The sequence below is a fragment of the Hippichthys cyanospilos genome, chromosome 7 (assembly GCF_059441005.1).
Source record: "Hippichthys cyanospilos isolate Australia breed blue-spotted pipefish chromosome 7, RoL_Hcya_1.0, whole genome shotgun sequence".
Classification (NCBI taxonomy): Eukaryota; Metazoa; Chordata; class Actinopteri; order Syngnathiformes; family Syngnathidae; genus Hippichthys; species Hippichthys cyanospilos.
Window position 1 is genome coordinate 1,921,635 of NC_142375.1, and position 14,864 is coordinate 1,936,498.

Consider the following 14,864-nt stretch of genomic DNA (forward strand, 5'->3'; position numbering starts at 1 on the left):
TGAACACAGCAAGAGTGGGATGCGATAACGACGCTGGTTGGCTTTGCAGACTCAGCTTTCGATTCCACCTTAGAAGCATCTAGTTGGCAATGTTTCAGACTTGTTTACATAACAAAAGCCTTTGATTTTCTCACCCCCTAATATACTGTGCTAGCTGTCAATTGAGACCCATTTTGAAAAATCCGATTGGCAAAACATTTGAATGAGTTCAGTTTGAAAAGACTGAAAATGACAGTCCATACTCACTTCGAGTGATTCTGATACTTTCAGCAGCCTCTCATCAACACCAGAGTGCTTGAATTTCTCACTTGATTCCTAATCTAAAACTTGCTAGCTGTCAAATGACACCCATTTTGGAAAATCTGATTAAAAAAATACGACAAAAATCAAGGAGAAATCTATTCTTACAATTTATAAAATACAGTGAAACCTCAAGATACGGTCACATCAGTACAGGTTTTTTTCTTTATATTATGAAAATTATTTTGCACAAAAAAGAAACAAAGTTAAACAAAACAAAACTTGAAATCTCAAAATTCACATTTGAAGTACAGTGGGCCCCTGTGTTACGAACTTAATCTGTTCAGCGGCTACGCTCGTAACTTGAACTGCTCGTATGACGGGCAATTCAAACCTATGTTAATTAGTGAATGCGTGCAACGCGTGCAAAAACCTTAGGTAAAAACATCACAACTTTATACACATTAAAAATGAGTAACATAATCTACTGTACAGTTAAATTAAATAACATATACAAAGGAAAAATGACATTTACCTTTGGGGCGACGTGACTTGAGCTGGGTGGAGGCGGAGGGGAGCAGAGACCAACCCGCAGAATTTATTTATTTATTTTCTTAAACGGGAACTTTTCTCAAACTAGAACATATCACCGGCGATTTCCTTCTCTTTAATCCATAATAGAAGAAGCCTCTCCAGTTTGTTGTCGATCGAGGTCCGTCCCCCGGCAAGGAAAGTCTTGCCCTTAGAAGATTGCCGAGCGGTTACGGCCATACTCACGAGCCATGCATGCGCCTCCTTCATATTTTTTTTTTTTAATTATCTCCTGCTTGGTTTCTATTGTCATCACCCTCTTACTTCTTCCTTTACCGCCACTAGCAATTTTAGAAGCCATGTCTAACAGATAAAGTTTGCAAAGTCTTAACAACATTCCTTCCTCTCGTTTTTCACTCATTTTCTCTCCTTCCTTCCGTCCCGACCAGCTGTGCCATCAAACTAGATGAAGGCGTTCGACCAATAGCATATCGGCATCTCCGTGACTGACACCGTGACTGACTGAAACAAAGACTGTGACATTGTAAGAGCAATAGTATATCAGCGTTAACGTGTCATGCGTGAGCAGATGATTTCGTTGATGTAGCAAAGCGAGGTGAATTGAACGTACACATTGCCTGGCAACACATGGCGAAATCGTAGTTAAAACCATCACGAATTTACATACATATTTAAAATTAGTACCATAATCTACTGTACAGTTAATATAACAAGCATGGATATACAAAGGATAAATGACATTTTCCTCTGGGGCGACATGACTTGAGCTGAGTGGAGACGGAGGTGAGCAGAGACCAACCCGCAGAATTTATTTATTTTCCGAAACAAGAACTTTTCTCAAACTAAAACATATCACCGGCGATTTCCTTCTCTTTAATCCATAATAGAAGAAGCCTCTCCATTTTGTTGTTGAGCGAGGTTCGTCCCCCGGCAAGGAAAGTCTTGCCCTTAGAAGATTGCCGAGCGGTTCGGTCCATACTCACGAGCAAGGTTAACTATGCACGCGCCTCCTTCGTATTTTTTATTATCTCCTGCTTGGTTTCTATTGTCATCATCCTCTTACTTCTTCCTTTACCGCCACTTACAATTGTAGAACCCATGTCTAACAGATAAAGTTTGCAAAGTCTTCACAACATTACTTCCTTCCGTTTTTGATTCATTTTCTCTCCTTCCTTCCATCCCGACCAGCTGTGCCATCAAGCTAGATAAAGGCGTTTGGCCAATAGCATATCGGCATTTCTGTGATTGACGTGACGCCGGCCAATAGCATCTCCGTGAGTGAGACCGTGACTGACACCGTGACTGAGACAATGACTGTGACATTGTAAGAGCAATAGCGTTCAATGTTGCCGTGAAGAGCGTCAACTTTTGATTTAATTGACATAGAAAAGCGAAAATAAATGTACAGCTAAAGTACGAAATCAATGTCCGGTATACAATGTCCGGCATTTCGTATTGTTCGTAAGACAGAAGGTTTGCACGTAAGTGGGGGACAAAAAAATCCGCGGTCCACGCTCGTAAGTCGAAATGTTCGTAAAAGAGGGTGTTCGTACACCGGGGGCCGACTGTAAATGAAACATGAGATTCTACTGCACGGTAATATGACTGCTCGAATATTATTGTGCTTCTCAGGAACACATACAGATGACTTGAACCTTGTGCGGGAGGCCGAGATATAATTATAGAAACAAAGGATATGCTATCTTCATATCTTAGGGTTTTCTTTTTCTGCTGTTTACCCTCCTCCTCTGACACCACTTTTTCTTTGAAAGGTAATGTATTGTCACATTTAATGTGGTGTTTTGAAGCGCTTGGAAGGATTTACATGTGAAACACGATTCATAATATGACTAAAATCATAATACAAAAGCCATTTTAAAGTGGATTAAAAAAAAGAAATATTTATGAATATAAGGCATTTCAAAACAGATACGTGACACATTGTAAACTGAATGTTGTATTGCAATATGCGTATTGTGCCACTTCATATCATGATATATTATTGGCCAGCACAAATTACTACGTATTCAAGGGACAATTATAGTTGCATAGAAAACATGTTTGCTTGTTCCTCTTATATCAATCCTTTTAAAAGTTGTTAGCTTATGAAAACCCACATAACGGTCCCATTGAATAAAGAAAAATAACATAAAAATGAGCTGCTGAGGACATGTGTAATTTTAGCAATAAAATAATTTAACATTTTACAAAAAAAAGGCTACACACAGCCTTGCATCCAACTGATGGTTTGATGACAAGTATTTTTCTACATTAGGGCTGCACAATTAATTAAATTGTAATTGCGAGCAAGATATTGGCTGCCATGATTAATTAAGCTGATTTTCTGCGATATTAACATTTTAAAAAACGGCGACTGTATTTGCCAAATCAAGCACTTTCAGTATTCCTACCACCAGGGGACAAATGCAAGATTAAGACTTCATTAAGAAATAGCAAGCGAGTAAATCATGCAACAACGGCAACGGAGCGAGTAGGACGCAATGACGTCGCTGAAGTTGGCTTCGTGTGTGCACTCCCGAGATTTCAGCTTTCAATTCCACCTTTAAAGCATTCAGATGGCAATGTTTCCCACATGTTTGCATAGCAAAAGCCACTGCTTTTCTCACCCCCTAATATACCAACGTCAAGTGAAAAATCATTTTTAAAAATTGGAATAAATTAGTTTGAAATTACCGAAAATGACATTTTGATTGCTAAGTCCATTGTCATTTTGATTGATTCTGGTACTTTTGTAATCTTTTTTTCCTGCAAAAAAAAAAAAAAAACAAAAAAAAAAAAACCGGATTTGTCAGTTTTGTTACAGGCCGGTTGTTGGTGTATGTGCTTTGTTCTAAGCAGTCAGGTAGTCAGCAAGTAGGTTAGCTGGGTAGCCCTATGTGTCAGGTTTTTGCCTTGGGTGTCTTGGGTGCCTTGGATGTCTTGGGTGATTTTATTATTTTTTGAATATTTTAATTTTATATTTCTTTGGGGTTTTTACAGTATTTTCCACACAATAAGGCACACCTAAAAGCCTTATTTAAAAAAAAAAAAAAAAAAAAAAGCTGATGGTGCGCCTTATAATAAGGTGCGCCTTATGTATGGATCAATATTGAGATTGGGATTCGTAGCTGGGGAATGAACTGATAAAGTAAGCTTTACCTGTTTCTTTTGTGTGTTTACTGTTGAACAAGGTTGGTCATACCAGTGTGCCACTGGTTGAAAAACACTGGTGTAGAGGTTGCACTTTATAGTTAGTAGTTGTTGTTAGTTGTTGCTAACGCGCTAATGTCGGCTAAAAATACAGTAAATTCATAGATTAAGTGTTTATATGTTAGTTGACTGACTTTAAGATTGTTGTTGATTTATTATTCAACAGATACTACATGATACACCATACATGAGCCAAAATAAATGTGAAGTTCAACGTGATGACTTGCGTACTCTTTCACCGGAGTCTTGGTGCAGATAACCAGTCCTGAGAACAAATTCTCAACAAACTAAGTAATATTAATTATTTAATGAATACACAGTAATGTTAATAAGGATAATGTAATGTTAAAAAACAGGAGAAAGGAAATAAAATAGGATTGTTTATGGTTACTGCGGCTATATTGGGGCGTACATAGAACTGACACCCTACTTCGCGGGGAGTTGACAGCCCCCATTAACCGCGAAGTAAGGGGGATCACTGTATGTCATTAATTGAGGATGCGCCTTGTAATCTGGTGCACCTTATATATGGAAATGGTTTTAAAATATGTCATTAATTGAGGGTGCGCCTTATAATCCAGTCCGCCTTATAGTGCAGAAAATACAGTATTATTGTTTTAAGTATCAAGCCTTGAGGCCTTGTTTAATACTGCTTGTTTAAAAAAAAAAAAGCAAAAAATAGACATGTTTGACCAAACATGATGACTAATCGTGATTTCAATATTCCTTACCACTGTCTGCGATGGTATTGCTTGACAAACGGACACACCTGCTCACAGTCTTTCTCCTTGAAGTTCGAACAAGTATTTGGCTTGATATCCTTTTTTAAACAGTTTTTTAAACTGCCATTTGCATCAGCTTTTCTCTTTCTGGACATTTTAGGATCATGATTTATGTCTCAATTCCACTTGCTGGCATGGATTTGGAAACACTGCCATGTTGTGGCGGTAAGCCGTCACTGCGTAGTTGACAGACATTGTGGGAAATTTAATTTTTAGTGAAAGTATACTTTTTGTGTATTTTGTTTATATTTATTCTTAGACACTTAAAACCTTTTAGATCTGGCGGGTCTTGAATTTGACACGATTGTGCTCTAGTGGTATTTGTACTTGGTATCAGTATTGGTGCCTACTCAAGAGCTGCGTACTTGTTCTAGCATCGTCCTGAAAAAAAAAAAAAAACATTATTTTAACATACCAAGGTTTTATTACAGTAATACAGAAAATGCCGTGGCAACAATCGGTCAGAAATTGGTTTCAAGTATTGCACACCAACCTTTGGTGTTTACCATCCATGTTGTCAGACCGTCACCTCCCTGAAGGATGAAATCAGAGAGCTGAAACAGAAGCTTCAGAACCAGGACTCCCTCGTTTCCACTCAGAACTTGGAGGAGTTGGCACTCCAGGAGCAGCTGGATTTACAGCGCAGGTATTGCCACACCTAATGGTTGCTGAAATGACAAGTACCTTCCTCTGATTGGCCCGTTTCTTTCAGGAAGTACCAGGAAGTGTCCGAGCTATGCCAGAGTCTCCAAGCGTCGCAGTCGTCCTGCTCGGACCACGTTATCAAGATCAAGGTATGCGCACATTCATACATAAGCCAGCAGAACAACTGTCCACCATTTTGTGTGTTTTTCTAAATTTACTTACTTTTTCCAGGAGTTGGAAAGGCGTCTGTCTCTCCAGGAGCAAGACTTCACCATCATGACGAGCGTCAAGTTGGAGGCCACCAGGGTGCCCGATCTGGAAAAGGAGCTCAAACGACTACGAGAGGAGAACATTTTCCTCAGGTCAACCATTTGCTATCTGCCATTATGGATCGGTGCGGCTTTTTTAGGAAAATAATAGGACTTTTTTTTATTATTATTATTTTTATCCGCGTTGGTGCTGATATGAGTCATAGAGTAATTCAAGTTTAAGTTTCAAAAAATGCTCAAGACATTTTTTTCTTGCCCTGGATACCCGCTTAGTTGTGAAAAATATGTCAAACCAATGGCAACAAAAAATCACAGTACTCTCCAGGGTACAGCAAGAATTTCAAAATTTCTTTGCCCAATAATATGTGTACACAAATGCCTCAGTAAACTTTTATTGCAAAAATGTTCCTGGCATCCAAATTCTCTCTAGAACTTCCAAATGGCAAACTATTCGATAGCTGTGCCCCGACACACTAATTTGACTAATAGTAGAAAAATGAAGCCTTATGAAGCACTTGTTGTCATGTGACAGCTTTGAATGTTTTCTTAATACAGGGAGAGCAGAGAGAACTGTAACCTGCTGAAAGAGGAGGCGGAGGGCCTCAAGAAGAAGCTGGAGCGCATGGCTAAGGCCAAAGAGGATTTAGTCAACTTGGAACTGGAGAAGGAAGTACGAAACTGGAAAAAAAAACAAAAAAAACGAACAAAACATTGAATCAGCATTTTGCTTATTTTTAGAGGCATGTCTGTCCTTCCATTGTTCATCTGTGATTTGGTTGCTCTAACCATTGATCTCCATTGTTTTCCTCCCAGAGGTTGACAGAAAAGGTCAGATCGTGGGAGAATCTTGGCCAGTCCACCGGACTCAACATCAGGTTAGTTTGTGTGTGAGTGCAAAATAAATAAACTCGTAATGTAATTCCTATATACAGATATACAGTGATCCCATGCTACTTTGCACTTTGATTTTTCACGCCCACGGTCTTTCGTGTTTTTTTTTTTGGGGGGGTGAATGCTATTTGGACACACTGACCGGCATGTTGAATGGTTCGTAAGACGAAAGCTTTTTGCGTCAGAGGGGGATGGGCGCCCGGTTAACGAACCGCCTGTCTTACGTATTTTTCATCTTACGACGTGGACCACAGCATTGTTTTGTCCCCCTTTTACGCACAAACCTTTCGTTTTACGAACCATCCAACATGCCGGTCAGTGTGTCCGCACTATTTTTTTCGCTTTGCTTTATCAACAAAAACAACTTTTCTCGCATGTCGCGGAAATGCCGATATGCTATTGCCGATATGCTATATATTAAGGCAGTGACGGAGATGGTGATATGCTATTGTCTGGCGTCACGTCAATTACAGAAATGCCGATATGCTTTCTCCGAACTCACTCATCTTGCTCGATGGCACGAGCTGGTCGGTATGTTGTCAAGACTTTGCAAACTTTTATCTGTTAGACAAAATTGCAAGTGGCGGTAAAGGAAGAAGTAAGAGGATGATGACAATAGAAATGAAGCAGGAGATAATAAAAAAATACGAAGGAGGCACACGCATAGTTAACCTTGCTAGTGAGTATGGCCGTAACCGCTCGACAATCGGTACAATTCTCAAGAACAAAGAAACCATTAAAGCAAGCAAGTCTTCTAAAGGCATGACTTTCTTTGCCAGGAGACGAACCTCGGTCAACAACAAAATGGAGAGGCTTGTTCTATTATGGATTAAAAAGAAAGAAATCGCTGGTGATATGTTCTTGTTTAAAAAAAGTTCTCGTTTAAAAATAAGTTCTTGTTTAAAAAAGTTCTTGTTTAAACAAAAAAAAAACGTTCTCGTTTAAGAAAAAAAAATCCTGCGGGATATCGCTTTCAGGGGCTAAGCAGAGTACATAAAAAAGTTAAGGAATTGCCATATTTTGCTGCCACTAGGTGGCGCTCGTACTATGATTAAAAATAGGTTTGTAGGTGTGTTTCACATTAGATTCCTATCCCATATACAAAGTTTTGCAAATATCAGATCGTCTAGGTCCAACTACAGCAACTTTTACCGTTTTGGCGAGACATCGGATTTTGAGTTGGCATACAGGCAACGCCCTCTATGGAAAAGTCATAAAAGTTGAGAACCTTCATTTTCCACTGTGTCATAGCATTTCTGACCATTTTTGAATTCATTTAGTCAAACAGGCATTGCACAGTACATGAAAGTGTAAAAAATGTCCGCCACTAGGTGGCGCTGTAAATGATTTGGATAATTATCACTTAGCTGTAATAGGGCATGACTTTTAAAGTCCCTGCAGAGTTTCACATGGTTTGAAGCTGAAACAGCTGAGTTAAGGTTTTTGTCACTCTTGGCGAAGAAAATATCAAACATAATTTGAAGCTCCACCCCCATCTTATATGTCATGAGATATTCATGATATTTGGACTGTGTGTGCCCGTTAGTCGGATAATGATCCATGCCAAAGTTGAAGGTCATGGGGTGAACCGTTTAAGAGAAAAAGGCACTAGTTTGAGACCAGCTAATGTCTAAGAATGGGACAAAACTGCACTTTAAAAAAATTCATAACAATTTTTCTGTACATGCTAGCACATCATTTCCATTGACTTTTTTGTAGGTCTTACAGTCCTTCATTTGCCTATAAAGTTTCATAGCTGTAGGTCAAACCAAACAGGATTGACTGTAATCTTTCGACTAATGACATTTTTTGCAGCCACTAGGTGGCGCTAGCTTTAAACTGGAATATATTTTTGTCTATGTTCAGGAGAATATTTTCATCCAATGTGTGAAATTGTGAGAAGATCAGATCATCTGGGTCAAATTACAGCAAATTTTACTGGACAGATAAAGCTTCAGAATGAAAATGGTCGTAGAGGCAACGCCCATTATCGAAACTTCGTAAAATTTGGTGGAGGTCAGCAGAGCTGTCTAGAGGCTTTTCAGACTTAATTTCAGCGATATTACTTCAAAGGGCTCAGCTAAACACATAAAAACGTTTAAAAAATGCTATATTTTTGGCTGCCACTAGGTGGCGTTCGCACTATATTAAAAAATACTTTGATAGGTGTATTCCGCATTGGAAACCCATCAAATATATGAAGTTTAGAAAAGATAAGACCATCTGGGACCAAACACAGCAACTTTGTTCGTTTTGGCGAGACATCAGACTGACATTTTTGTTTGCCACTAGATGGTCTTATAAGCAATTGAATATTTTTTAAACACTTGTGTTAAGGGCTTGAGTCTCCATGTGTCTGTGAAATTTCAGATTTTTCCAAGCTTGTAAAGCTGAGTTATAAAGGTTTGTTTCACATGTGGCAAAGTAATTTTGACTTTTCATGCATGTTTAGGCCCTCACAAATGGAAAAGCGCTGCACAGTAAATAATAATAATAATAATAATAATAATAATAATAACTGCAAGCAACTATAACGGGCCCTCGCAGACATGAGCACGTTGAAGGATGAACAGTTCCGAGGTATGGACAAATTTGGGTATGAATGTATTTGTGAATTTGCAGGCGAACTGTAGAGATCAATGTTCTAGAAAAGGTAACATTTTTATTCGCATTTGTCCAACGGGCTCAACTAAGTAATTGGAATCGCAATTTGGGTAATATATTTTCTGCCACGAGGTGATTCTAGCACTACGATGGAATATATGTTTGTTGATGTCTGAAGGAATTGACTTTCAATCAACGTGTGAAGTCGTGAGAAGATGAGATCATCTGGGACAAACTGCATCAGCATTTACTTTTACGATAAATGGATGAGCACTGCTGAATAGGCCACGGCCATGATCAAGACATCGTAATATTTGATGGAAGAAATTAAGCGTTTCTGAAGGCCTGTCCGAAAAAACTTCAGTGATATTACTTTGACAGGCTCAACAAGGTACCTATAAATAAAAATGTCATTTTTTGCTGCCACCAGGTGGCGCCGGCCCTTACTACGAGCAAAAAAAGTGTGTTTGGCATTGTACTCCCAAAATGAAATTTAGAGAAGATCATCTTGGTCCAATTACATTAAGTTTTACCGGTCTGGCTAGACATCGGACTTTGAGGCGGAGTAAAGGCATTTAATTTTACGATAAATCATCGTAATGAGCACTGCTGTATAGGCCATGGCAATTATCAAAACATCGTAATCTTTGGTGGAAGAAATTAGGCGTGTCTGAAGGCCTCTCTGAAAAAAAATTCAGTGATATTACTTTGACAGGCTAAACAAGGTACACATAAATGAATATGTAATTTTTTGCTGCCACCAGGTGGGGCCCGCAGAACGAGAAAAAAAAGTGTGTTTAGCAATGTATTCCCATTAAATGACATTTAAAGCAGAAAATCTGATTTGAATTACATTAAGTTTTACCGGTCTGGCCAGACATCGGACTTTGAGGCGTAAAGGCCACGCCCAAATTTGAAGTCATGAAACTTGAGATTCATAATGTTCGCTTTGTCTCAATATTCTCCTGACTAATTTTCTGTGAATTTGCTGAAAGCAGCAAAGCAGAGAACATGAAAGTGTAAAAACTATCTCTTTCGTCAGGCACCAGGTGTCGCTATTGGTACCATTAAATTGCTCAAACAGGATTAGCACAGTGCAAAAACTGAAATATTAAGCTTTTTAACACTGGTGGCATAGGAAATATGATTCAAGTATTTTGAAGCCCCGCCCCCATCATATAGGTTAGCCGACCTTGATGAAATGTTGCCCAATGGTGCCACTCTGTCAGGTAATGGAGCACCTCAAATGTGAAGTTGATCGGGTCAAGGGTTTTGGTACCGAAAAATGGACAAAATCGGGCCAAATGCTACATTCAACAATTGATAACTCTGGTTCTGTACATCCTAACACATGACGCTCTATGATGTTTTTTTAGGTCTTGAGGTCTTACATATACATATAAAATTTCGTCGCTCTAGGTAAAACTGGTCAGAACTGACTCTCGTTTTATGATCACCTAGGCTCAATTACAGTAAGTTTAGATGACTTGAGCAAACTCCGAATTTGGGGTTGCATACAGACCACCCACTTTATCACAAAGTCATAAAATTTGGATACCTTTAATCTCTAAGTCTCGATGCTATTCGGACATATCTTCAGTACATTTACTCTGACGGGCTGAGCACAACACATGAAATTTTAAAAATAGACATTTTTGTCGGTGACTAGGTGGCGCTATCATTAAGTTGATAATCAACCATGCAGGTATTTTAAAGCTATGATGAGTAAAATATCTGTAAAGTTTCAGATTTTTTAAAGCTTGCACATTGGAGTTATTAGGTTTTTGTTGCTCATGGCGAATGAAATTTGAGTTTAAAACACGTATTTTGAAGCCCCACCCCCATCATATATGTTGGCCGATCTTCACAAAAATTTTCCCAAGTGTTCCCCTATGTTAGATAATGGGGCACGCCAAATGTAAAGTTGATCGGGTCAAGGGTTTCGGTACCGAAAAATGTAGAAAATCGGGCCAAATGCTACATTCAAAAATTGATAACGCTGGTTCTGTACATCCATATGCTGCTCTATGATGTTTTTGCAGGTCTTGAGGTCCTACATATGCATAAAAAATTTCGTAGCTCGAGATCAAACGGGTCGGAAGGGGCTGCCGTTTGAAGGATCATCTGGGTTCAATTACAGCAAGTTTTGCTGATTTGGGAAAACTCTGACTTTGAGATGGTGTACAGACCACCCCCTTTCTCACATACTTGTAAAATTTAGAAACCCATATCTCTTAAGTCTTGATGCTATTCTGGCAAAATTTCAGTTCATTTACTTTTACAGGCTTAGCACAACACATGAAAGTTCAAAAATTGACATTTTTGTCTGTGACTAGGTGGCGCTATCATTAAGTTGATATTCAACCATGCAGATATTTTCAAGCTTTGACTAGTAAAAATCCTGTAAAGTTTCAGATTTTTTCAAGCTTGCAAATTGGAGTTATTAGGGTTTTTGTTGCTCATGGTGAAGGAAATTTGAGTTTGAAACACGTATTTTGAAGCCCCACCCCCATCATATATGACAGCCGATCTTCATGAAATTTCGCCTAAGTGTTCCCCTATGTCAGATAATGGGGCACGCCAAATGTGAAGTTGATCGGGTCAAGGGTTTCGGTACCGAAAAATGTAGAAAATCGGGCCAAATGCTACATTCAAAAATTGATAACTCTGGTTCTGTACATCCTAACATATGGCGCTCTATAATGTTTTTGTAGGTCTTGAGGTCCTACATATGCATAAATTTCGTAGCTCTAGGTCAAATGGGAAAGAAGGGGCTGCCGTTTGAAGGATCATTTGGGCTAAACTACAGCATGTTTTGCTTATTTGGGTAAACTCCGACTTTGAGGTGGCATACAGACCATCCCCCTAATCACAAAGCCGTAAAATTTGAAAACCCATTTTATCTAAGTCTCGATGCTATTTGTCCAAATTTTCAGTCCATTTACTCTTTTGGGCTTTGCACAATACATGAAAGTTTAAAAAATGACATTTTTGTCTTTAACTAGGTGGCGCTGTAAATAATTTTAAAATTTATCATGCAGATATTTCAAGGACATAACTAGTAAATTTTCTGTAAAGTGTCAGATTTTTTGAAGCTTGCACATTGGAGTTATTAAGGTTTTTGTCGCTCTTGGCGAAGGAAATTTGACACATATAATTTAAAGCCCCGCCCCCATCATATATGTTGGCCGATCTTCACGAAATTTCACCCAAACGTGGCCCTAAGCGTGATTATGGAGCATGCCAAATTTAAAGTTGATCGGCTTCATTGTTTATGAGCTATTAAGAAGAATTTGCTACTTGTAAACATCCAAAAATTGTCCAAAAAGGCACATAAAAAAATTCATATCTCTGGTTCTGTACATCCTAGCATATGGCGCTCTTAACCTTTTTGTAGGTCTTGAGGTATTATATATGCCTAAAAAATTTCAAAGCTCTAGGTGAAACTGGCCGTGACCCCGGAGAAGTGTTCGACTCTAGGTGGCGCTAAAAATAAATTTTTTAGATTTTATGTATGAAAACACCAAAATACCTAATTTTACAGCAGACCCGATGAGTGTGCAAATTTTGGTGACTTTTCGTGCATGTTTAGGCCCTCACATTTGCGATTTACTTTGGAGAATAATAATAATAATAATAATAATAACTAGAGCTGCAAGCAGCTATAAAGGGCCCTCGCAGACCTGTGTACGTTGGGCTATGAACAGGTCGGGGTATGAACAAGGACTATGAAAGATGAAAAAGTAGTTGTAGATGACTTCAGTGCGGGACTCTTACCAAATATGTAAAATTTAGACAAGGTGGGACAATGTGGGTGGAGTTACTGCAGCTTTTATTGTTCCAATGTTGTGACTTTCAATGCCATATAGGCCACACCCACTGTCGAAACATCGTACTGTTTGTGGAGGGCATAAGGCATGGCCACTGGCTTTTCAGAAAACATTTAAGGGATATCACTTCAAGGGGCTCAGCAGAGTACATAAAAACATTAAGGATTTGCTTTTTTTTGCTGCCACTAGGTGGCGCTCGTACTATGATAAAAAATTGGCATGTAGGTGTGTTTCACATTGGACTCCCATCCCATATATGAAGTTTTAAAAATATCAGGTCGTCTAGGTCCATTTTCAGCAACTTTTACCGTTTTCACGAGACATCGGATTTTGAGTTGGCATAGAGGCCACGCCCTTTATTGAAAAGTCACAAAAGTTGGGAACCTTAATGTTCCAATGTGTCATAGTTTTTCTGACCATTTTTGAGTTCATTTCGTCAAACAGGCATTTCACAGTACATAAAAGTATAAAAAATGAGATTTTTGTCCGCCACTGGGTGGCGCTGTAAATGATTTGAAAGTTTATCACATAGCTGTATTATTGCATGACTTTTAAAGTCCCAGGAAAGTTTCAGATGGTTTGAAGCTGTCATAGCTGAGTAATTAAGATTTTTGTCACTCTTGGCGAAGGAAATATTAAACATAATTTGAAGCTCCGCCCCCATCTTTTATGTCAAGAGATCTTCACGATATTTGGACTATGTGTGCCCCTCAGTTACTGCTGCCACATTTTCTGGAGTTCAGTACAAGGCCGGCCGGTTGATTTTCGTTTCAATGCAGACCCAGTAGCTCTGAAGCTGGTAACCCATAACAAGATAATGTTAAGAGCTGGTACGAGATCATGTCTACAAAGTTTGAAGTGCAAACGGAACGCTCGTTTTGTTGCAGTTACAGATTCGTTTGTATTGATAAACGTTTCCACAATGAAAGCGCGATGTTCACCAGTCCAATTTATGGCATCAACTGAAAAAGAAACAAAAAATAATGGCACTATACAAAAACAAAACAAAAATGCATTATACAAAAAAATGACTTTATATGTACTTTTTGAAAATCAAAACACTTTTGACTTTTGTTTCTTTTCTTCATTTGTCTTTTATTAAACCTACAAATGTGTCAGATCATTTTGCCCCTAAATATGGCCCACAACTTGATGATTGGGAAAAAATTGTTTTCCTTCTGAAGGTAGGCCTTTTGAGAACCACTGCAAAATCCATAGCACGAGTGTCAAACTTGTTTAAGTGTGCAGACAGCATGAAGGAAAATCTATTTCCAAGTCTGTCGGACCAATAAAATCATGGTATACATTTATCTAACTTTAAAACAAAAACTTCAACCTTAGTATTCGTTTTTAATACTGTCCAAAATAAAACAAGTACATCACTATTAATCATAAATATTAACATTACTTTTAATCATACAACATTTCAAGCTTTTCATTCATTAAAAAATCCTGCTAATTTTTGTACTCCACAAAATTATCTCATCTGCCGGTTTGAATCCTTTTGCGGGCCAGGACGTGGGCCTTATGGTTGACACCCTGATTAAGTTGCTATATCTGTCAACTAACACAAGCTCAATGCTGCGTTCTCAAAATTATCATCCAAGCAGAACCAACAGATTATAAGTAGCATTATGTTTCATGTCGCTACAGATGAAAAAAAACTAATATTATTTAGACATGTGTGCATCGTTTGTAGTAATATATTTCTATATTTTATATAACATATTTATAGTAATGCAAATTCCCCTGACAGCTCATACAGCAAATAAATGTTGTCTTGACACAAGAAATAGCGTTAGCTAACTTAGCATGAACTTAAACCAAATAACTTAAGCAAA

General features: G+C 38.4%; 1 protein-coding gene across 3 annotated transcripts in view; it reads left to right on the top strand.

Moving 5' to 3' along the window:
* Positions 1-14,864, top strand: part of mad1l1 (mitotic arrest deficient 1 like 1) — a 107,667-nt gene that overhangs the window by 31,584 nt on the left and 61,219 nt on the right. For all 3 annotated transcript variants that reach the window (XM_088419256.1, XM_088419257.1, XM_088419255.1), the window contains 5 exons: positions 5,306-5,430; positions 5,497-5,578; positions 5,661-5,791; positions 6,254-6,368; positions 6,512-6,573. In XM_088419256.1, coding sequence (XP_088275382.1) covers positions 5,306-5,430; positions 5,497-5,578; positions 5,661-5,791; positions 6,254-6,368; positions 6,512-6,573 — 515 coding nt within the window. The remainder of the gene's footprint in view (positions 1-5,305; positions 5,431-5,496; positions 5,579-5,660; positions 5,792-6,253; positions 6,369-6,511; positions 6,574-14,864) is intronic.